The 25,948-nt window shown below is 40.0% G+C and overlaps 1 protein-coding gene across 2 annotated transcripts in view; it reads right to left on the reverse strand.

The window, feature by feature from the left end:
* NPR3 (natriuretic peptide receptor 3) overlaps positions 1-25,948 on the reverse strand; it is a 74,877-nt gene that overhangs the window by 26,681 nt on the left and 22,248 nt on the right. For both annotated transcript variants that reach the window (XM_034657044.1, XM_034657043.1), the window contains exon 3: positions 25,524-25,690. In XM_034657044.1, coding sequence (XP_034512935.1) covers positions 25,524-25,690 — 167 coding nt within the window. The remainder of the gene's footprint in view (positions 1-25,523; positions 25,691-25,948) is intronic.

Here is a 25,948-nt window from a genome sequence, read left to right on the forward strand (position 1 = left end):
AAGAGTGTCATTTAAGATATTAAAAAATGAAAAATTGAGAGAAAATATTCATTATACATATATCTGATATACTCAGAATATTTAAAAAGAACTTTGCAAGTCAATAACAAAATAACTCCATTTAAAATTGGGCAAAATACTTCAGCAAACAGATCACAAAAGTGAAGTAAGCCAACAAGCACATGAAAAGAAGTTCAAAATCACTAGTCACTAAGAGAATGCAATTTAAAACCACAATGAGGTACCAATCTACCTCCATCAGATTAACTAAAAGTAAAAAGCTGACACCACCAAGTGTAGATAAGATTGTAGAACAACCATAACTATCATACATTGCTGGTGGGAATTTAAAACAATATTACTTTGGCAGTTTCTTGTAAAGTTAAACATACACCTATGCTCTGACCCAGCAATTTCATTCCTAGATATTTATCCAATAAAAATGAAAGCCTATGTCCCCAAAGGGACTTATACATGAATGTTCATTGCTGCCTTAGTCATAATAGTCCCAACCTGGAAAAAATATGTCCCAATCTACAGAAGAATAAATTATAAAATATAATATAAAATATAATATTTTATAGTAATATAAAATATTACTCAGCAATTTTAAAAAGAAGAAAATAGACTAATACATAAGACATCATGCCAAATCTCAAAAACAGCATATAAGTGAAAGAAGCCAGACACAGAGTATAAATTTATGGTTTCATTCATACAGAATGTGCTGTGTGAATTTAAGAGTGGGCAAAAGAATTCATGGTAATAAAAATAAGAATAGTGTTTGCATCAAGGAACTGAAAGATCTGTGCACTGAAAACTTTAAGAGATTGATAAAAGAAACTGAAGAAGACACAAATAAGTGGAAAGAATCCTGTCTGTTCATGAATAGGAAGAAACACTATTGTTAAAATGACCATACTACCCAAAGCAACCTACAGATTCAATGCAATGCCTATTAAAATTCTAATGGCAATGTTCATAGAAATAGAAAAACTATCCTAAAATTTGTATGGAATCAAAAAGACCACAAATAGCCAAAGCAATCCTGAGAAAAGGAACAAAGCAAGAGGCGTCACATTTTCTGATTTCAAAAAATATTACAAAGCTATAGTAATCAAAACAGTATGGTACTAGCATAAAAATAGACACACAAACCAATAGAACAGAATCAAGAGCCCAAAAATAAAACCACACATGTATGATCAACTAATCTTTGACAAGGGAACCAAGAATACACAATAGAGAAGGGTAGTCTCTTTAATAAATGGTGTTGGGAAAACGGGATATCCACATGTAAAAGAATGAAATTGGACCTCTATCTTACAACACTCACAAAAATTAACTCAAAATGGCTTAAAGTCTTAAATGTAAGGCTGAAACTAGAAAACTACCAGGAGAAAACATAGGGGAAAGATCCCTGGACATCAGTCTTGGCAATGATTTTTTGGGTATGACACTAAAAGCATAAGAAGCAAAAGCAAAAATAAACAAGTGGAACCCTTGAAGACTATGGGGCATTTCTTGAAATTTAATAACTAATAATTACAAGCTTTTTAAAGCTTCTGCACAGCAAAGGAAACATCAACCCAATGAAAAGGCAACATATGGAATGGGAGAAAATATCTGCAAACCATTTATCTGTTAAGGGGTTAATATTCAAAGTATATAAGGAACTCGTACAACTCAACAGCAAATAATAACAATAATCTCATTTAAAAATGAGCAAAGGACCTGAATAGACATTTTTCCCAAAGGGTTCATACGGATGGCCAGCAGGTACATGAAAAGTGCTCGACATCACTAATCATCAGGGGAATGTAAATCAAAACCACAATGAGATATCACTTCACACTTCTTAGGATAGTTATTTAAAAACAGGGCACCTCAGGAAGCCTGGGTGGCGCAGTCGTTAAGCATCTGCCTTCGGCTCAGGGCGTGATCCCAGCGTTCTGGGATCGAGCCCCACATCAGGCTCCTCCGCTGGGAGCCTGCTTCTTCCTCTCCCACTCCCCCTGCTTCTGTTCCCTCTCTCGCTGGCTGTCTCTGTCATGTCAAATAAATAAATAAAATCTTTAAAAAAAAAAAAAACAGGGTGCCTGGATGGCACGGTCAGTTAATCATCCAACTCTTGATTTCAGCTCAGGCTGTGATCTCAGGGTCCTGGGATCAAGCCTCATGTCGAGCTCTGTGGTCAGCTGGGAGTCTGCTTGAGGATTCTCTCTCTCACTCTGCATCTCCCCCAGCTCTCTCTCTCTCTCGCTCACAAATAAATAAATAAATAAATCTTTTTAAGATTTTTTAAAAACAAAACAAAAACCAAGAGATTACAACTGTTGGTAAGAACATGGAGGCAATGGAACACTTGTGCCCCATAGGTAGGAATGTAAACTGGAACAGTCATTATGGAAAACAGTATGGGGATTCCTCAAAAACTGAAAAATAGAACTACCATATGATCTAGCAATCCCACTTCTGCGTATATGTATGAAGGAAATGAAATCAGTATCTTGAAGAGATATCTGCAACCCCATGTTCATTGCAGCATTATTCACAATAGCCAAGACACACACACACACACACACACACACACACACACACACAAAAAAACCTAAGTATCTATCAATAAATTAATAGATAAATTAACTGACAGATATACAATGGAATATTATTCAGCCATAAAAAAGAAGGAAATCCTACCATTTGTGACAATATAGATGAACGTAGAGGGCATTATGCTAAGCAAAATAAACCAGACAGAAAAAGACAAATGTTCTATGATCTCAGCTATAAGTGGAATCTAAGAAAGTCGAATTCACAGAAACCAAGAGTGGAATGGTCATTGCCAGGGGCTGGGGGTGGGAGACACGGGGAGATGTGAGTCAAAGGGTACAAACTTATAAGATGAATAAGTCCTAGGGATCTAATGTGTAGCACTGTGACTATAGTTAACAATACTGTATTGCATACTTGTAAAAATACTAAAGAGTCTTATATTTTAAAATCAAACTAAAATATTTACAGATGGAATGAGGATGCCTTAGATTTGCTTCAAAATTATCAGGTGTCAGGGGTGAAGGTAGGCAAGTTTACAGATGAAATTAGACTGAGTTGGTAATTGTTGAAGCTGAGTGATGGGGACATGGGGCTTCACTATACTGCGCTCTCTTTTTGTATATATTTGAAATTTCCCACAATAAAAAGTTTTCTTTATTAATCAATTCCCTAAATGAACAATTCAAGCCAGGAAAATAGTGGAAATTTTCCACAGTTGTTGCTATTAGAACACATGAAAATACGTAACAATCAGGTCAACATTCATGCTTTGTCCAGTCTAGTTCTGCATTTTCTGTCATCAATCAAAATTTTTTTAATTTTTAAATCAATAATTTTTTAAAAGACATTTATAGATCTTAAATATCAACCTAAAAGAGTAGAGTCACATACCAAATGATCGACATGCTCTCAGTCCCATTTGGAATCCACCATAATGAACTTATCTAAATCATTCTGGAACACATTTTAAGACAGCCTTTGGAAACTATGCAAACATTTTGAAGAGATTGGTCTTTTTAAGTCTATCTCATTAAGAAAATTGTTTCATTCCCTTGGCAATTAAAAGATTCTCTATTTCTTTTTAAAAACTTGTAGAGCTAACACACTCTGCTAATGTGAGGATACTTAATACGCTTAAGAAAGTTACCAAAACAGTTAGAATATTCTAGATGCAGATGTGTCATGATTTTGAATCATGGCAGTAGCTGCAATATTTTGAAAGGCATAATAACACTGAACTCAATAAATATATTGGCCACGATAGAAGAAACTCCTGGGTATAGCCCCAAAGAACCAGAGAATTATAAAATTCCACAAACTGAAGGGAATTTAGAGCTCATACAGTCCAACCAGCATAATGTGTACATGAGAAACTGAAGCCCGTAACAGTTGCCTGATTCACTCAAAGTCACGAAGACACCAGGACAGAACTACAACCAGAACTCAAATCTCCTAACTCCAAACCAGCACCTTCATCACCCATGTTAACTTGCTTATCAAGCAAGGCACCTCCCCGAGGACTGAATTCACATGCCGGGATAGAGAACCAAAGATATCAGCCTCTTCTTTCAAAGACTAATATAACTTCTCTAGCATGAGATTTCCAAGATATTATCTACATATCAGGAGGAAGAAAAAAAGAATGTGAAACNCTAGCATAAAAATAGACACACAAACCAATAGAACAGAATCAAGAGCCCAAAAATAAAACCACACATGTATGATCAACTAATCTTTGACAAGGGAACCAAGAATACACAATAGAGAAGGGTAGTCTCTTTAATAAATGGTGTTGGGAAAACGGGATATCCACATGTAAAAGAATGAAATTGGACCTCTATCTTACAACACTCACAAAAATTAACTCAAAATGGCTTAAAGTCTTAAATGTAAGGCTGAAACTAGAAAACTACCAGGAGAAAACATAGGGGAAAGATCCCTGGACATCAGTCTTGGCAATGATTTTTTGGGTATGACACTAAAAGCATAAGAAGCAAAAGCAAAAATAAACAAGTGGAACCCTTGAAGACTATGGGGCATTTCTTGAAATTTAATAACTAATAATTACAAGCTTTTTAAAGCTTCTGCACAGCAAAGGAAACATCAACCCAATGAAAAGGCAACATATGGAATGGGAGAAAATATCTGCAAACCATTTATCTGTTAAGGGGTTAATATTCAAAGTATATAAGGAACTCGTACAACTCAACAGCAAATAATAACAATAATCTCATTTAAAAATGAGCAAAGGACCTGAATAGACATTTTTCCCAAAGGGTTCATACGGATGGCCAGCAGGTACATGAAAAGTGCTCGACATCACTAATCATCAGGGGAATGTAAATCAAAACCACAATGAGATATCACTTCACACTTCTTAGGATAGTTATTTAAAAACAGGGCACCTCAGGAAGCCTGGGTGGCGCAGTCGTTAAGCATCTGCCTTCGGCTCAGGGCGTGATCCCAGCGTTCTGGAATCGAGCCCCACATCAGGCTCCTCCGCTGGGAGCCTGCTTCTTCCTCTCCCACTCCCCCTGCTTCTGTTCCCTCTCTCGCTGGCTGTCTCTGTCATGTCAAATAAATAAATAAAATCTTTAAAAAAAAAAAAAACAGGGTGCCTGGATGGCACGGTCAGTTAATCATCCAACTCTTGATTTCAGCTCAGGCTGTGATCTCAGGGTCCTGGGATCAAGCCTCATGTCGAGCTCTGTGGTCAGCTGGGAGTCTGCTTGAGGATTCTCTCTCTCACTCTGCATCTCCCCCAGCTCTCTCTCTCTCTCGCTCACAAATAAATAAATAAATAAATCTTTTTAAGATTTTTTAAAAACAAAACAAAAACCAAGAGATTACAACTGTTGGTAAGAACATGGAGGCAATGGAACACTTGTGCCCCATAGGTAGGAATGTAAACTGGAACAGTCATTATGGAAAACAGTATGGGGATTCCTCAAAAACTGAAAAATAGAACTACCATATGATCTAGCAATCCCACTTCTGCGTATATGTATGAAGGAAATGAAATCAGTATCTTGAAGAGATATCTGCAACCCCATGTTCATTGCAGCATTATTCACAATAGCCAAGACACACACACACACACACACAAAAAAAAACCTAAGTATCTATCAATAAATTAATAGATAAATTAACTGACAGATATACAATGGAATATTATTCAGCCATAAAAAAGAAGGAAATCCTACCATTTGTGACAATATAGATGAACGTAGAGGGCATTATGCTAAGCAAAATAAACCAGACAGAAAAAGACAAATGTTCTATGATCTCAGCTATAAGTGGAATCTAAGAAAGTCGAATTCACAGAAACCAAGAGTGGAATGGTCATTGCCAGGGGCTGGGGGTGGGAGACACGGGGAGATGTTAGTCAAAGGGTACAAACTTATAAGATGAATAAGTCCTAGGGATCTAATGTGTAGCACTGTGACTATAGTTAACAATACTGTATTGCATACTTGTAAAAATACTAAAGAGTCTTATATTTTAAAATCAAACTAAAATATTTACAGATGGAATGAGGATGCCTTAGATTTGCTTCAAAATTATCAGGTGTCAGGGGTGAAGGTAGGCAAGTTTACAGATGAAATTAGACTGAGTTGGTAATTGTTGAAGCTGAGTGAAAGTTTATCCTAGCAAACACATTTTTAATTGTCAGGAAAATAGGATCAAAGGAAGAAAAAAAAAGGGGTAATATTGGCTATCAGATCATTAAAGTCAGCTCTTGCTGCTATTTTAAAAAAAAAAAGGATGAAGAAGAAAAGAAAAATTATAAATTGACATAAAGCCAGAAAAAAGGGCTTAGCCTCATTAAGTCCACTGCTCATAAAGTAATCCATCACCATTTAAGAACCTGCTATGTTATCTTAAGAGCTGAGACATGGAACTTAAAGAGGGGGGAATCCTAATTAGAGACTCTATTCTCAAAGAACTGAGATGTCAAAAATCCTCTGTCAAATATCACTGTCATCTGACGCAAGGACCCTCCCTCGCTCCCAGGGCATAATGAATGCATTAAGGAGGTTGGTAGTCGGCTCACATTCTTCCTTTCCGCCCACATTATTGCATTCTTACTGGGCCATTTCAGTGTCCCTGTGCATTATTCATTCATTCAACACCACAGCCTCTTGGTTCCCTGACAGCCATTATTTGACAAATTTCATCTCCCCTCGATTTCAACTCACTCTCATGCACACACCCTAGACCAATGCCTCTCAGACCTTAATGTGCATACAGGTCACCTAGGAACCTCGTTCAAATGCAGATTCTGATTCGGTAGATCTAAGGAGTGAAGCAGCAAGATCCCTCGCTCCAAGGATCTCCCAGTTGATCCTAATGTGACGGCGCCAGACCACCCTTTGAGGAGCAAGACCCTAGACCTTGTCATCACCTGGAGCAGGTCTACTTCACAAAATCCTTGACAATCTCCTTTTGACTACGGTCTCCTACTTCCCACTTCCTTCTGCATGTAAAACAAATTCTTTGAATTCAAACTCCCTTCCTCCTTGACGCCCCTCTCTGCTTCGTCCAGCCAAGCACTGAAATGGAGCAGTTCCCAATAAAAACATGAGGCAGGAAGACACCATGTTATTCCGGCAGAGGTGCCGGTGGGAATTTGGAAGGGGGAGGTGCCACTCAGGAGACAGGCTGCCACTGGAGATACAAATTTAGGTGCTATCCACATAGAGGTGAACATCCCGCCCAGACAAGTGGATGTGCTGCCCAGAAATAGTGTTTGGAGAGAAAAGGGCCAAGGGAAGAACCCTGGGAAACACCAATATTTGTGGAGCGAGTGGGAGAGAGGATTCATGAAAGGACACTAGCAAGGACTGCAGTGTAGGCAGAGAACTTGGAGACGGTGGCGTCTTGGCAGCCAAGGGAGGGGCAAGTTTCAACACAGAAAGAGACCTTTCCAAACTACTCCTCTGTGAAATCTCTCCGGTGAAGCCAGGTTATTTTGCTCACGATTCCCTAAATGCGTCTAATGGCATTCCTACTTCTAAGCTTGGACTCCGTTAGCCTCACTTAGGAGGCTCATCTGTACCCATCTCTTCCTACCTGTCCTTCCACAGCCACCCACACAAATGTTGAATTGTCCTCACAGGACCTAGCACAATGTCTTGACCAAAGCTAGGACTTGGTAAATGCTTGATGGTATGCATACAGATTCAAACATCTCCGGGCTTAACTCTATGCATGGTGATGCACGGGGTCAAGGATCAGCAAGATACGTGTGCAGCCAGAGAGCCTAGGAACTGTATCTGAGACCTGCTCTCCCCAAGAAATTCTTTTTTTTAATTTACATTTTCTTTTTTTTTTTTTTAAGATTTTATATATTTGAGAGAGAGACAGAGATAGTGAGAGAGAGCACCACAAGTGGGAAGGAAAGGGAGAAGCAGGCTTCCCACTGAGCAGGGAACCCGACACAGGGCTCAATCCCAAGACCCTGGGATCATGACCTGAGCCAAAGGCAGACGCTTAACCGACTGAGCCACCCAGCTGCCCCTCCCCAAGAAATTCTTGGACATAGGTTTGACATTAAATATATGTCACTGCTGAGTACAGAAAAGGAAAAATGTCCTAAAATTGAAATGCATATAATTTGTATGGCAACACTGGGCAAATTAAGGTGCCAATCTGACACAGGGCCATTTACTAACAGATATTAAATCTTTAAGATCTTTACGATGGGCTGGAAACACAGCCATCTGACTTCAGTGAATTAGTAATTATCTCACATAGAGCAGGAAAAGGAAAGAATAAAGGAAATAATTAATAAAGATCTCCCAATTTAGGCCAATTATCAAATTATTATACCAAAAAAAAAAAAAAAGAGATCCTTGGTTCACGTCCTCCCTCCCTCCAAAAACAGCCTGTGGGAGGAAGATTTTTAGAACTTTACGAAATGAAGCACACTCACTCCAAGGGGGCAAAAATCAGAAGATAAATACTAATCCAAAATAATTTCCTACAGCTTGAGCTACTTTGAAATTTCACAACTGGGAAGCAGATCGAGTCCGTAGCAATGTATTATTCTAGTTCCCCTGGTTTAACAATTGGCCGGCCCCCAGAAAGGATGTCACTTACAAGTGCTGTGGCATGCTGCTTGCAAGACTCCGGGATGTCCTGCTTCTGGCTGCCAGGCTGTTTTCTTTGGACACTATCACTCGAAGCGCTTCAGCTTATAAAACCCTCACAATCATTTTTCGTAACTTCCAAGAGCAACTCGGGTGCGGTTTTCTCCATTTCACAGATTAAAGTCTCTGGCACGCAAGGTCGCATGCCCCGAGGTCATCAATTGTTTCAATGGCCCATTAATGAATATTTATTGAACCACTACCTCGGGCTCCTCGACCACATCCACCCACACGGACAGCAGCATCAATGGCCAGGCCTTCTGAACCAGAACTCTACCCTTGGACTTTAAAACCCTGTGGCTGCTGTCAGCATCCAACACCAGAATCCTGTGTTAGAGCAGCGGCCCAGGAAACTGGCTGGGGCCTGTCCGCCTCCCTTCCCCCAGGCCGGAAGGCTGGACACATGGGCATTCTCCTCTGGCTCCTGTCAATTTATGTGAAATGCCAAGTCCTTTTGCGGCTGTCCTATTAGTAAAATGCAAGGCTTCGCGTGCTGGCGTCGAAGCGCTGCTCTAGTGGGGGGGGGGGGGGGGGCGGTGATCTGACTAAAGCAATGTTTCCCTCCGAGAAAGAATGAATCCTGGCATTTGAGAGACTCTTTCACCTTCTCCCCCTGACAGCAAAACTCCACCTCTAGGCTCACTTACTGTAAGTCTTCCTTTTGTAGGTGCTTCCTATAAATGCGATATCCTGGCGATGCTAATCTAGCGAACCCCAATATCTTTGTGTAAATGAGTTCCTCACCATGGGGAGAAAGAGGGATGCCGAGACCCTGAGTCTGCAGGAGCACCAGGGGAGAAAAGCAAAAAACCGGATTAATCAGAGCTTTCCCCCTCTACGGTTTTGCGGTGGGCTCCTTCACGTGCACTAATGGGTATAATAGCTCGAGCTGACGTGTGTGCTCATTGCAAGCCAAACTGGTAACGTAGCCACTGTCCACAGTTTAAGTGATCTGATTATTCTAAAAAGAACTTAAATTGTGTTTTCATTGTGAAGAATTTGGCCAATGTGCGAAAATGCCCTCTACTCCATGCAGTGACAATACAAGTGAAAAAAAAAAGAGTAAAACAGCGTAGCCTTTCACTTGTGAAACATTTTTCCCCACTGCATTGCTATTTTAATCAAGCATATTTGAGTATATTGTCACCATTATTGCAAAATATCTTTCTAACTGAAATTATATCACTGTAACTAATGGAAATTAAAAAAAACAGTGATTGTCTTTCTAAAGGTCAAAATGAAACACACTGTTTGGAAAAGTCCTTTTTTATAAGTACTGTGGTTCTTCCTTTTTCAAACATTTTCAGATTGCACCTGTTCGGTACTATTTTTGCAATTAATAAATCCACACCTGCCAATATGTGAAAACTCACAAGCAAATGGATAAAAGATTTACAATCAAACAAAAAGCAATTTAGTTGAGAGACTCCCAAGTTTTTAAAATACTCTAATGTGGCACAACGAAAACAATTTAAAAGTTACAAGAATAAACAATTTCAAAGCAATTTTCCTATTTCAAGAAAAGGAAAGTGACTATTTTTTAGATGTCAGTGAATCTTTATTTAAATGTGCTTTGAAAGCCAACTGGTATTTCTTTAGCTAGTGAAAAGAGTGGCTTTTAATAAGCCATTCCTTCTGCAGTGCCACTGTCTGCCTGATTACATTTTCCTAATAAAACTAATCTTATTAATATGTTGGCATGTGAACTCATTATTTTTCTGTTGTTAAAAGCCAACTTGTGGTTCGCTTTTACTCTTTCAAATACAATTAGCAGAGCTCTGGGGCCTGAAAGGGCCTTTCATTTGGACAAATGATTCCCTGGCTGACTTTAAAGAAAGGGAGTGAGGACAAAAAGGGGAGCCGGCAGCATGCGGGGGGAGGGGAGGGTCTCCTTCTGAAGCATCTCTGGCAGACACAAAAGCTCGCCTATGCACAGTCTCACCAGCAGTGGGGCAAACAGGGCTTGCATCCATCAGCTGCATTTTCTTCTTTCATGACTTTTACTGCAGAACTAACTTTTAAAAATCTCAGTAAGAGTATACAGAGTCCATTAAATGATATTATGTAAGAGGGGGCGAAGTGCCTGGCCAAGATTCTATTGATGATCAGATAACTTTTCAACTGATGGCACCTCCCACACTGTTCCTGTGCGAAACCAGTGTCAAAATCCAAGCTGGTTTAGACAGCTTTACTGCTAGGCCATCCCCTCATTGAAGGAAATGAGAGCGGTATTTTCCAACATTTTGGGCTTTCCAAAATGTAATGTGTGGCCTATCTAAACAATGATTTATTAAACCTGTCTCTGTTCAAATACCTTGGCTAGATAAATCGGCTGCTCCCCAGGCTCCCATTTCATTTTTGAGTGTCAGTGGGAAACGTGGGAGAGAGGCAATGCCCAAATACACATCCTACCTCCCTAACAATACTCCTGTGCCTCAAACACTGCCGGAATATTTGTTTAATTAGTTAAATTTTCAACTTTTAAATAAGGAGAAAAAACAAGCTATGGGTGGCCCGCTAACCTCAAACGAGCAAATATTCAAGGTTATAAAATCACCCCCTGCTCAGAATACCTGGTTAGAAATAAAAACAGCATTTACCAAATTCTACCCCAAGTCAAGAACAGAGGTGGCATTAAGAAGCATGAAACTGAATTTGAAAACCAAAGCACTAAGGATGTAGCATTACTTCATTAAAAAAAAAAAAAGTGGGGGGGGGCTCTACATGTTCTTTATAACTAGAACACCTTTTTGTAAAAACAAAAAGCCATTTCTGAGGTTCACTGGAGAAAGACTAAAAAACAGTTCTGATCCATTCTTAAAAACTAGGCTCTAATTTGGTGTTTGCAAAAGTATACTTGCAGCTCTCTTTGCTAATGCAGATTGAACACAGAACACTGCAATTCCTTATGTATGCAAAGGTGAGTTTTGCATATGCAAACACATACCATAGAATGGTGACCATTTCAAAGCAGAAGAAAAGTTGGTCCTTTGTTCTTAAAAACCAGAGTAATGAAACTTTCCAAGAGACTTTTCTGATGTAAGGTTACAAGCAGCAGAATAGAACATTGTAATAAGTCTCCTAAAATAGGGGAGGGGAGGTCTTGTGATGATTGTTACACTGTGATTTTTCAGTAAAGGATGTACATTCCATACCCAGATAAGGACAATGAAACAGCCTCTAAATTAAGACTGAAGTCAGAAAAACACTTTGAATATGTAATAACAGAAATTCGGAATGGGAAAGCTCCTTGAGGTGGTAGCCCAAATCTCTGGTTTTATAATAGAGGAAGCCCCGAGAGGTGAAGGGACCTGGCCAAGGGCTTTCTCAGCCCAAGTCCACTGCCCTAGTCCATGGTCAGGAAGTCGGCCTTCTCTCCCACAGCTCTTTCCCAGCTGGATTGCATTTGGCTCTAGAATAATGACCTTTGCAATAGTGGAGATTACTAGGGGTTGGATCACATTCAGAGGAGACAGTCTCTGCTTTGGAAGGTAACTGAGCCCCACGTTGGGGCCTGTTAACAACTTCAAATGTTTTTTAACTTTTTTTCTGAAGTATTTTGTTTTACAATAAAAGAGTCCTAACCGATTCTAGAAAGGGTTTTAAGTTGCTACCACTGCACTGTGATAAATTACAAATAATGTGCCAGGACACAAACAGCTCCCATTATTTTTATTTAAATATCCCATCTTCTAACCTTAAACTGAGTCAACTTGGCTTTTAAAAAATCTACTTTAAAACCTAAACTTCTACTTTGACTGGCAACAGGATCCCTAGATGATGTTCCTGTACATGTATGAAAGAATCATTTTTCAAGAGAAGCTGGTATATAAGCTATATTAGAGGAGTTTAGTCCTAGACATAAAGTTAAAAAAAAAAAAAAGACTTCATACACCTGTATAACAAACCTGTAAAAGAACACCCCTTTTCTTAGTATTACTGTTAATGTATGTTGCTTGTGTATAATTGCTTTTAAAGAATCACAGAAGGCAGACATGTCTGTGAGGGTGAGAAAGTGAACACTAAGCTAGTAAGTCAAGAAAAAGTAGCCACTACAAGGGAAACTAGAACCAAATAGGAATTTCGAAAGGAGCTACAGCTTTTGGGACCACAAGAAACATGATAGATCCCTCTCTCAAACACACTCAACTCTCTTCCTTGCTTTGAATATAACGAGATTACCCTCCCACACCTGTCACTACCAAAAAAAAACAAACAAACATACAAAACAAGATGGCATCACCATCTTTGAACATTTGCATGGTCCTGAGATTCAACAATCCCGGGAGACTTCTGGTAAAACACACATTCCCTCCAAAATCCCTACCAAAACAACAATAAAAGAAATTTTTAAGGTGTAAACTTATAAGTGGAAAGAGTACAGGAAGGAAATAGATGAGAAATCTCAATAAAATTTTAGAAGCTGGAAAGGGGTAACCAACACAATAGACCCAAGAAGCTGAAACTAGACTGTGCACAGGAATAGAGCAGGGGGTACCAGGAAAAAAACAAAGAATTCTCATAAAGAAGCTCTAGAATTGGAGACACCAGTTACCTCTGGAGGCAGGGGTGCCATGCAGTTGAAAATGGTGGGATTAATTGAAAGGCTGTGTATAGATCACTTCAACTCAAATGCACTTCCCCTGCCCCCAGCCACCAACAAACCTTACCCAGAGAAGAAATTGTCCCTTCCCATCCAGGCAGAAAACAGGAGGTTTATTGGCTAAAGGTGTTGACACAAAAAAGATCTGAACAGGAAGGTATCAAGCACAGGTGGAGCTCAGGTGAAGCATAAAACTGAAAATGAGGTTTAAGTGAAAAGTCTACAATCCTAAAGGTGAAGCTTCCCCACCATAGTCTCCCAGAATGTAGGGAAGCCCTACAACTCTCAAGAAGGGATTTGGAGAATTCTTCGATGAGCCTAATATAAACAACCTCCAGCTAATCATATTTGGGATAAGCCTTTGAAAAAACTAGCTCAGGGGCACCTGGGTGGCTCAGTCATTAAGTGTCTGCCTTCAGCTCAGGGCATGATCCCAGCATTGTGGGATCAAGCCCTGCATCGGGCTCCATGCTCCACTGGGAGCTTGCTGCTTCCTCTCCCACTCCCCCTGCTGTGTTCCCTCTCTCACTGGCTGTCTCTCTCTCTGTCAAATAAATAAATAAAATCTTTAAAAAAAAAAAATAGAAAGAAAGAAAGAAAGAAAGAAAGAAAGAAAGAAAGAAAGAAAGAAAGAAAGAAAAGAAAAAGCTAGCTCAATACCTTATTACCCTACAATAAAATCTACCCCTAAACACGTTTTCATGCACACAGAGCTTCTAGATAGTCTCTTTCATGGATCACCCTTAAATAGCTAAAGTTTACCAATAGTTTAAGAAAACCTTGTAATATGAAAGAGAAAGAAATCAAAAGTAATACTTTTTAAAAGGAACTTGAAATAAACAATGAAGAAAGTAAAAGAAAACTTACCAAAAAACACCTTGTCTCAACAAAAGTAAGATACCAGAATTGTAAAAAGCATCTTTGTTTTATGTTCCCTTAGAAAAAATTCTACTTACTAAATTGTGATAGTCCACCAATTATAACATGGATCCCAACTTCAGATAAGTTAAAATGTGAAAGAAATGTAGTCTAGATCTGATGAAAGTGTATATGCAGAAAGATAAGATACTGAATCCAGGAAACAATGCCAGGGTACTATTTTTTAGAAAGAGAATAAGAGAGATCTCTTGGAAATTAAAAATATGATAGCAGAATTTAAAAATTCAGTGGACACTTCAGAAGATAAAGTTGAGGCAATCTCTCAGAGAGGAAAAGAAAAAGTCAGAGTTGGAAAATGGGAGAAAAAATTTGAAGAATCAACTGAAAAGAGCCAACATCCAGCTTCAAAATTTCTGGAAAGCAAGCAAAGTGACCAGCACAAAGATTTTAAAAGACCCACACCAAGACACATCATTGTGAAAACACAGAGCACCAGTGAGCCAATTGTCTGCCTGTGGCCTCCAATTCATTTCCCCCCCTGCATCTGCTTTGTTCTACCCTATATCACAGGAGGATGATTCCTCCAGGCTGCATTTCCCTGTCAGCTGACTTCTGGTTGGTTCAGCCAATGGGAAGCACTGGTGGAAGAGTCAGGAAGAAGAAAAAAGCCAGGATATTTCTTCCTCTCTCCCCCCTCACCTTAGGTGGCATCTCTGGCCGAGGATGCATTTCTTCCATGCGTCTAGCTCCTATGAGAAGCCCTAACTCTTTGGTCCTGGTAAAACTGTTTCTTTCCTGGTCCTTCTAGCTCTGGAAATGGTAATAGCTTTTGCTGTTGCTAATTTCTGGCTTGCCTCACTATTCTATTTGGCATTTCATCTCTTCCTACACCTTAAAGTTACCTTCTCCTATTAAATTCCTTCTGTTGAATTACCTACTTTTTCCTGACCAAACCCTGATTAAACAATCAACAATACAGAGAAAATACTAAACGCTTCTATAGACAGAGAAAAAAAAAAGTGACATGAAAAACATAAATAATCAGAATGGTAACACCAAAAGCTGCAAAACAATAGAGCAATGACATCAAAATTTGAGGGAAAATGAATCTTCAAACTAAAATTTTATACCCAGCTAAATAATCGATTAGATATAAAAATAAAACAAAATGTTTTCTAATATTCAAAGTCTCAAAAGATTTTCCACTCACATCATCTTCTCCAAAATTAAGGTGAAATTCAACTAAGAAGGAGATTTGATATCCAAGAAAAAGGGGACCTAATACAGGAGAAAGCTGAAGGACCATTTCCAGGTTGATACTAAAGGAAGCAATTACTCTAAACTAGAGCGGGGAAAAAATGGGCTGAAGAAGAAAAATCACTAACATCATTCTAGGGAATGAGAACAAAATAGTGAGAACTATATGGAAGCAAATAAAAAACAAGGAAGTTATTAACTTCAGAGAAAAAGGCTACACAGGAGAGGAAATGTAATCATAAAACACCACATGGTTCTGCTACATGGTTCATTATATATATGGTCATAATAATAATAGCTCTGAATGTGGGGGGTAGCTTTTCTTCAAATTTTATTTTGTGAATGTACCTTTAACTAAAAACTATGTTATAAAATATTGGGAGGATGGGAGGAAAAGTAAGAATTTGTAGAGAAACTGTTACTGTAAAGGAGCTAAATCTCTTTCCATCTTAGAAAATAATGAGATGATATCAGATTTTATGTAACAACATCAGCAGCATAAATAGTCTATTTTAGAAATAGAGAGGGAAACAGCAGAAGAGGCCAATAAAAACATTAAGGATTATTGCCTCTAAGGAATGGGAGTCAGGAGTAGAGAAGAACAGGTCACTGCTATTTCTCTATAACTCTTACAGTACCATAAATTTTTTAATTCCATCTGGTTATTTTTTTCATTTATTGTATTCAGTCTAGAAAGTCGTGTATTATTTTGGTTTCAACAACAACATCAGGGGAAGAAGGTGAGCTTCACCCAAAGGCAGAGCCAACTGTTTATGAGGCCAGCCAGTGAATGGGCCTCAGAAGTGCCAAACACAATAGGGAGAATGGGGCAAGGCCAAGAGTGGGATTTACACGACTGAGAAGTCAGACAGGCTGCCAGAGGGGAAAAGATGTCTCCAGCACTGGCTCAGTCTAAACTGAGAAATAGTAGCAAGGATAAATTTAAGTCTACCTCTTCAAGACATAATGTGAAAACACTAGGAATTGGAAAGACTAGACTGACTCTTTAGTCCAAAATGAAGGAATGACTGAGGATCTTTCATCTCAGCAATAAAACTAATGGTTTTAGAATTTAAGATGAGGAAATACTCCAGCATTTAGGTGTTTCTTCATTTTCTTCCAGGGGAGCGAGTTTTCACTGCAGCTGTGTATGCACAATATTCCACCCTATCTGTAAGAAGAAATGGGGCTTCAGACAATAAGTGGGCAAATGGTATGCTGGCTAGCCATGGTCTAGTTCAATGATTCTTACTGCTTTGTGACACTGACCCCATTAAGAAACAGGTGGGGGTACTGGCCCCTCTCTCCAGTAATATACATATGTTCATTCACTCACAAAAGTTTGTACATAATTATAAAGAGTTAATGCACACTAAGTCAAGATACCATTATCCATTTAAAGAGGTCATGGAAACTTGGATGGATTTGGAAGGAGCTTCCTACTAAAGAACTAAGTGAACCCACTCCACTGTGGTTGATTTCATTCCTCTAGGACCGTGGATATTTTCACACACGCACCACATATGATCTGCTACAAGATAAATTCTCCACATCTCTGTGAATACTGTCGGTGTATGAGGTGCATAATGTTTTATGACCATGCTGGCATAGAAGTGTGGCTCTTGTGGGCTTCCAGAGCTCATGGCCATGGGTATACCTGCTTAAGCATTTTTAGATGATGAGGATCTCCTCGTAGATGGGACCACCGCAGCATGGTCACAAATCAAGCTCACAGCCATGCTCTCTGGAGCACTCAATAAACAGCACCTCATGATCTAGGAAATCATAATTTACACTTCAGAAGAAAACAGGAGGGACAGGTTGCTGCAGATGAAGACACAGAGTCCTAGCCAGGTCTTGTCAAGCATGTGAAAGAGTAAAGAGAAACTGATATCTTAAAAGTGTGTATTTGGGCAGGCAGGGTGCAGGAAAAGGAAGGAAGTACTTCAGCCTGTGTTGCCTGCCAGGCTCACTTGTAGGGCCCAAGACATGTAATCTTCAGGTCATGGGTTCACCCCCATATTGGGCATGTTGTTAATAAAAGGGTCAGACTGATGTAGTGGAAAAAGGAAGTCACAGAAGCAGGAGTCAGGGGATGCAACTAATCTTGGCTTGGCCACCACACAGTGCATTCTAAAACCAAATCCAGGGCTCTGGAATTGGAACCACTCACATGGCAAAAGCCAAACACCCATTAAGATGCCCTTGAGTGAGAGCCATCACCCATGTGGGCAACACAATAAAAACCACCAGAGAAGGCCAGGCAGGCACTTTGCAAACACTTGTCTGAGCCACGTAGGGAACCCTTCTGAGAGTTGAAGGTCTCTCCAGTGGGGCTTTACCTCTAACTTGAGGTTTCTGATGACTCCCAGAGGGCCTTCAGAATCCCCATTATGAAAACCCATTACTATCCCCCAATACCATCTCCCACAGTATAAGTGAAACTGAACTCCTAAGAGGGTCCAGGCATAGGATTCCATCACCACCCAACATTTTTATATTGAGTGCAGCATACTGCTTACATTTGGAAGGGCCACCTCACCTGCCTGGGCTTCAGTTTCTACTTTTCTATCACTGTGCTGGGAGTAGGTTGGATTTGATGTTGTCTTGTTCACTTATAACTAAAATAGTAAGCGTGATAATAAAAGTTTATGTTTATTGGCTGTCTCCTGTGTACCAAGCATACAACAAGGGGATGTAAGAATGAACAGAAACAGACATAGTTTCTGCTCCAACAGAGCTTACAGTCTGATAGAAGAGGCCAGCTTTAATTAGAAAATCCCACACATAGCTAGAGGCTATGATGGAAAGAATCAGAGTGCCATAAAATAGTTTGGAGTGTCAGGAAAGACATGTCTTGAGAAGGTGGCATCTGAGTTGTGATCTGAAGGGTAAGAGGAGTACTAGATACTGTAGGCATGCAGGAGTATCATATACATTGGTCTAGAGTATAAGAAACAAAAGTAAGAGAAATAATAGCTATCATCTGTTGAATATTTACTAAGTACCTGGCATTGTGTTAAATATTTATACACAATTCTTGAGTTCAACAGCCTTGTCAGCTAAAAATTATTTCCCCATTTTATAGTCAGTAAACTAAGGCACAGAGTTTCAGAAATGTACCCAAGATAAGGACAGTAAGAGGCAAAGCCAGGTCTATGAAACCCCTAGCCTACACTGTCTCCAGTAGTGGCCCTTGGGCCCTACTAAAACATGATGTATCGGAATGGCATAGGTCTCCACTAGGCTCACTAGTAAAAGGACAAAGGCACTTGCAAAAATATTATTAGGGGCGCCTGGGTGGCTCAGTCNATTTAGGTGTTTCTTCATTTTCTTCCAGGGGAGCGAGTTTTCACTGCAGCTGTGTATGCACAATATTCCACCCTATCTGTAAGAAGAAATGGGGCTTCAGACAATAAGTGGGCAAATGGTATGCTGGCTAGCCATGGTCTAGTTCAATGATTCTTACTGCTTTGTGACACTGACCCCATTAAGAAACAGGTGGGGGTACTGGCCCCTCTCTCCAGTAATATACATATGTTCATTCACTCACAAAAGTTTGTACATAATTATAAAGAGTTAATGCACACTAAGTCAAGATACCATTATCCATTTAAAGAGGTCATGGAAACTTGGATGGATTTGGAAGGAGCTTCCTACTAAAGAACTAAGTGAACCCACTCCACTGTGGTTGATTTCATTCCTCTAGGACCGTGGATATTTTCACACACGCACCACATATGATCTGCTACAAGATAAATTCTCCACATCTCTGTGAATACTGTCGGTGTATGAGGTGCATAATGTTTTATGACCATGCTGGCATAGAAGTGTGGCTCTTGTGGGCTTCCAGAGCTCATGGCCATGGGTATACCTGCTTAAGCATTTTTAGATGATGAGGATCTCACCGTAGATGGGACCACCGCAGCATGGTCACAAATCAAGCTCACAACCATGCTCTCTGGAGCACTCAATAAACAGCACCTCATGATCTAGGAAATCATAATTTACACTTCAGAAGAAAACAGGAGGGACAGGTTGCTGCAGATGAAGACACAGAGTCCTAGCCAGGTCTTGTCAAGCATGTGAAAGAGTAAAGAGAAACTGATATCTTAAAAGTGTGTATTTGGGCAGGCAGGGTGCAGGAAAAGGAAGGAAGTACTTCAGCCTGTGTTGCCTGCCAGGCTCACTTGTAGGGCCCAAGACATGTAATCTTCAGGTCATGGGTTCACCCCCATATTGGGCATGTTGTTAATAAAAGGGTCAGACTGATGTAGTGGAAAAAGGAAGTCACAGAAGCAGGAGTCAGGGGATGCAACTAATCTTGGCTTGGCCACCACACAGTGCATTCTAAAACCAAATCCAGGGCTCTGGAATTGGAACCACTCACATGGCAAAAGCCAAACACCCATTAAGATGCCCTTGAGTGAGAGCCATCACCCATGTGGGCAACACAATAAAAACCACCAGAGAAGGCCAGGCAGGCACTTTGCAAACACTTGTCTGAGCCACGTAGGGAACCCTTCTGAGAGTTGAAGGTCTCTCCAGTGGGGCTTTACCTCTAACTTGAGGTTTCTGATGACTCCCAGAGGGCCTTCAGAATCCCCATTATGAAAACCCATTACTATCCCCCAATACCATCTCCCACAGTATAAGTGAAACTGAACTCCTAAGAGGGTCCAGGCATAGGATTCCATCACCACCCAACATTTTTATATTGAGTGCAGCATACTGCTTACATTTGGAAGGGCCACCTCACCTGCCTGGGCTTCAGTTTCTACTTTTCTATCACTGTGCTGGGAGTAGGTTGGATTTGATGTTGTCTTGTTCACTTATAACTAAAATAGTAAGCGTGATAATAAAAGTTTATGTTTATTGGCTGTCTCCTGTGTACCAAGCATACAACAAGGGGATGTAAGAATGAACAGAAACAGACATAGTTTCTGCTCCAACAGAGCTTACAGTCTGATAGAAGAGGCCAGCTTTAATTAGAAAATCCCACACATAGCTAGAGGCTATGATGGAAAGAATCAGAGTGCCATAAAATAGTTTGGAGTGTCAGGAAAGACATGTCTTGAGAAGGTGGCATCTGAGTTGTGATCTGAAGGGTAAGAGGAGTACTAGATACTGTAGGCATGCAGGAGTATCATATACATTGGTCTAGAGTATAAGAAACAAAAGTAAGAGAAATAATAGCTATCATCTGTTGAATATTTACTAAGTACCTGGCATTGTGTTAAATATTTATACACAATTCTTGAGTTCAACAGCCTTGTCAGCTAAAAATTATTTCCCCATTTTATAGTCAGTAAACTAAGGCACAGAGTTTCAGAAATGTACCCAAGATAAGGACAGTAAGAGGCAAAGCCAGGTCTATGAAACCCCTAGCCTACACTGTCTCCAGTAGTGGCCCTTGGGCCCTACTAAAACATGATGTATCGGAATGGCATAGGTCTCCACTAGGCTCACTAGTAAAAGGACAAAGGCACTTGCAAAAATATTATTAGGGGCGCCTGGGTGGCTCAGTCAGTTAAGCAGCCAACTCTTGATTTTGGCTCAGGTCATGATCTCAGGATGGTGAGATCAAGCCCCACGGCATCGGCATCGGGTTCTGTGCTCAGCGGGGAGTCTGCTTTGGGATTCTTTCCCTCTCCCTCTGCCCCTCCCCGCCTTATACAAGCCCCACCCCCCAAAAGAAATAAATAAATCTTTACAAAAAAATTTTTTTGTATTACCCATAGGAATGGTGGAAATGTCATCATAAGACACATGTGTTAATAACTAGACCATTACAGAACATGCAACACATACAGTCCCAATGATAGCCCAGCCCTAAGCAGTCTGATTTTCTATCACACCACACACATGCACCTGCCAAACTACCCACCAAAGAGGAGGGAAACAGGAGTAGATATCTGACCCAGAGATGCTAATGTACAGACTAACAAGAGCCCTTGAGATGACGCTGCTGAAGAAGCCACACCCAGGCGAACAAGCACAGGTTCAACCATAATCTTATTCTCCACAACATGACCTGGGAAATAGAAAAGCTCAAGGTCTTGAAGTATAGAGAGACCAGTTATGCCTGGAGTCCAGGCATTGTTAAAATTAGAAAAATCTAGTAGTGGAAGTGACTAAAAGGTACAAACTTCCAGTTATAAGTAAGTTCTGGGAAATTAATGTACAGTGTGATGACTATAGTTAATACTGTATTGTATATTTGAAAGTTGCAAAGATAGTAGATCATAAAACTTATCATCAGAAAATAAATTTTATAACTGGCAAGGTGATGGGTGTTAACTAAACTTACTGTGGTAAGCATTTTGCCATATATGCATATACCAAACTTATACAATGTTATATGTCAATTATAACTCAATAAAACTAGAAAACAGAAAAATCTAGTAATGCAACTTAACACATTATAACAGAACAAAGAAAAAACCATCTGATTATCTCAGCAGATGTAGAAAAGGCATTTGATGAAATTCAAACACCCCAACCTACACAGATGAAAAAACTGCATAGAACTTAATATGCACACTCTATGCTACACACACACACACACACACACACACACAGGAGTAAGGTCAGTGCATTGTATCAGTGTCAATATCTGTACTGTGATCAGATATATAATTTTCCAAAATGTTACCAACAGGGGAAATTGGACAATGTATACAAGTGGTCTCTCTGTACTGCATCTTAAAACTGCAATTATCTCAATAAAAAATCAACTTTAAAAAGAGAGCACAAGAGGTGGACACGGAGGAAAAAAGGGAGGGATGAAGGAAAAGAAGATCAATTCTATGGAAACAAACTTGCATTAATCCATCAAAATTCGATAAATTAAAAACATAAAATAGTTATTTTATTTTAAAAATCATAGACACCCCAACTTCCCAGTGTTTCAGTACAAGCTTACCAAAGTTTAAAGTTCCAAATTTTGCATTTTGGGAAGATCACAACCTTTCCAAGGCTGCTGCCAACATCTAAACACGATGAATGCAGTACTAACATATATGACAGAGTGTCAGGGACATATCACAATTTACAGTGCCTGCAATAAAAACCTGTGTCCAGAGCCTTTCCCTAACCTCCATTATATAAACTTCAATGCTTGTTATGCTGTTTTTGTTTCAGTTTTTCTAATAAAAGATGTTATTTTGCCAAAATAGAACAAAACCTCACCAGCAAAGAATAGAAAGGAACCTCCATAATCTAATGAGGACTCTCCCCAAAATCCTAGCTAAACATTATGCTTAAATGGTGATTTGAACAGATATGAAATCTGTTATGTGTTCTTCACATTAAAGTTAAGAACAAGGCAAGGATGCCCACTATCACTGCTTATAGTCAATACTGTACTGAGATCCTAGCCAGTGCCATTAAAAGTTTTAATTTAATTAAATATACTTAATTTAATTTAATATGCTTAATTTAATGAAGTATACTTTTAATTAAGCATACATAGGAGAAGAATTGAAAATAAACAAAATTGTCACAATTTACAAGACTTGTGATTGTTTAAAAAATGAGTGGTGAATTTTAGAACTAATAAGAGAGTCCACCAGAGTTGCTTGATTTGAAATCAATAGTAGAGGCCGAAGAGCCTATGATGACCATCATGGACTGAAGCTCTAAGTAAGCAGATAAGACTGCCCATTAGTACAAAGAGAAGCAGAAAGACCTAGAAGAGAGCTGAGCCCTAGAATGAAGACCACTAAGCCTTGCTAGCTGTGTTAAGCGTCTCCTGCTGTATTAGATCAAGGTCTAGCACCTGTGAGTCCCAGCTAGAGCAGCTCCCCAGTCTTTGGCTCCCACATCTCCTTCTTCCACAATGCTCACCACAACCACCTGTCTAAACTAACCCAATGATCATCTGCAACAGACACTCAAAAGAGCCCAACTAAACACACGTAAACTACGACGGGGCGCCTGGGTGGCTCAGCCGGTTAAGCGTCTGATGCTGGATTTCGGCCCAGGTCATGATCTCAGGATTGCAAAATCCAGCCCTGCTCCAGGCTCTACGCTCAGCAGGGAGTTTGCTTCAGATTCTCTCTCTCCCTCTTCCTCTGCCCCTCCCCTCTCTAAAAATAAATCAATAAATCTTTTAAAACATACACAAAATATGAGAAGTGGACACATGTTCAGAATTGAAATAAATTACTATGATCTCTAATTTCTACTTAAAATTATAATTTTCATTTATTTATAAAGTCAGTTTTAATGATCCCATCATCAGAGAGAAGCAGTGTTGTAATCTACAACCACAGCTAATCTCTAAAGCGCTGGCACTTGGTTTGGAATACATATGGATCTTTATAGTAGGTACATGCTTCTTTCACCCAAGAAGCATCATTTTGTGGGACAGCCTCTATCGTAGTACTTGAATTCCAACAGGCGCAGGTGAAACGCCAAACAAAAATGCTCAGTGCCTTTATGTTCTTTCCTATTCCTGGGGCAAAGGATTTGGATGATGACAGCACTATCATAGGTTTCCTCAAACCTGGGCTCTATGGCAGAAGCTCCACTTCCTTCATAATTCAGAACCCGCTGTCCAATATGGTAGCCACGAGTCACACATGGCTACTGAGCATTCGAACAGAAGTAAGATATGTTGTAAGGGTAAAATACACACTGGATTTCAAAGGCTTTGCACAATAAAAAGGACATATAGTCTCATTCACAGTTTTTACATTGATTAAATGTTGAAAGAACAGTTTCTATGTGAGTTAAATAAAATATAGTATTCAATTAATTTCACCTGATTATTTTAACTTTTTAAAAATGTAGCTACTAGAAATTTTAAATTACATACGTGGCTCACATTTACAACTCACATATCTATATCTACTGGACAGTATCGATTTAGAAAGTTAAAAGGTATTTTAAATGATATGTGTATTATATATAACATTTAAGACATGAATAAATATGTTTATAAGACCTTTTATATGTCTTTTGACAGCAAATTCTTATAAAGCCAGACGTAATATAACAATAGTATAAAAGAGGCATCCTTCATGGAGCTCCAACGTTTTGATGGGGATAACACTAAATGCTTCAAATGGGCTCTCTGTAATCCTCCCAACAGGGAGGAGTAGTTTGGACCAGAGAGACTGTGTGATTTGCCCTAGATCACACCGCTAAGAAGTGTTAGATTCAGGCTCTGAGGCCAGTGTCTGTCCTCTGCAGGCCTTCAAATAAAGAAACTGAGAGAGGCCCTGTTTGGAAGTGCCCAAGCGAAGCTGGTCTTACGAAGACGGTCACTATCCACTTTGGGCAAGAACTATCTGAAGCCATGTATCTCCCGTTAAGAAGCTGCTCCTTTTCTGCTTTGGACACTGTGGAGCGAACAGTTTGGAAAACCAGCACATGCACCCAATCAGTACGAGAGTCCACGGCTCAGCCTGTCTGAGAAAGAATCTCCAGGAGGGACGCAGAGTTCTGAGGAGCCAGAGGCAGCAGAACAAGGGGGCCAAGTGGGGAGTGGCCAGCTATGTTCGGTGCCACCTCTTAGATGAGTTTCTCTGCTCGTCCTTAGTGTGGCCAAAGCTCCCGACCCTAGTCCACTCTCGGGAAACGCAGCAGTAACAACGGCACTGATGGAGCCTGAAGCTCTAGAACGCCCGACGGAAATGACGCTGCCCCAGGAGGCAGAAGCAGACTCGTCAGGAAGATTGCCAAAAGAAAGAGGCTTCTAAGACCCAAAATATCTCCTGCCATCAGGCTTTGGAAAAATTCGGCATGCAAAACTTTGGCTCCACCATCCATCTTCCCCCCCCCCGAACACACTCCCAGTCAAAAAGGCGCCCGAAGCCGACCACCATCTGCTCAGCATCACCGCGAGTACCCGCAACAAGCAACTTTCCTTCCTGCAGCCATTGGAAACGTGGGGTGGGGGTGCTGGGAGGTGGGAGTGGGCCAGGAAAAAAACACACAGACGCTCAGTGATATTCAGACATGAACCTAGGAATTTCTGAATGGTTCAGAATGGGACACTGTCACCTCTGATTTAATTAGAAGACTGTTTTCGGGATGCTGACGGCCTAGGCCCATAATCAAGCACTTACGTAATCCTCCTCATTGAGTCCTTGTTTCTCAACAGAACTTTTCACCTCCATGGAAAACTTCTCAAATTCAGGCTTCACTGTCCTCAGTAGAGTGATTGTTTGGAGGGATGAGTATGCTTGCTTAGCTTCAAAGTCATGTTTGTCTCCTCTCTTCCACGAGCCATCTCCTACAGAGAAATAAAAATATTTATAATTCCAGGGCAGTCACCATAAAAGGACCATTCTCCCGCTTCGACTGCAGCATGTCACTATGTGTTACTTTTGGCAGCTGGGGCAGGCGGTATTGTCATAGTTTTGCCCTTGGATATAACCTGACGATGCCAAGATCCTCAAAGGAGAAGAAGGCCTTTTGGACACGTGTTCCTCTGAAATGCGAGAGAGAAAGAAAAGCACTCTAGAGTTAACTGCCTTATAATAATGTATAA

The sequence above is a fragment of the Ailuropoda melanoleuca genome, chromosome 3 (assembly GCF_002007445.2).
Source record: "Ailuropoda melanoleuca isolate Jingjing chromosome 3, ASM200744v2, whole genome shotgun sequence".
NCBI lineage: Eukaryota > Metazoa > Chordata > Mammalia > Carnivora > Ursidae > Ailuropoda > Ailuropoda melanoleuca.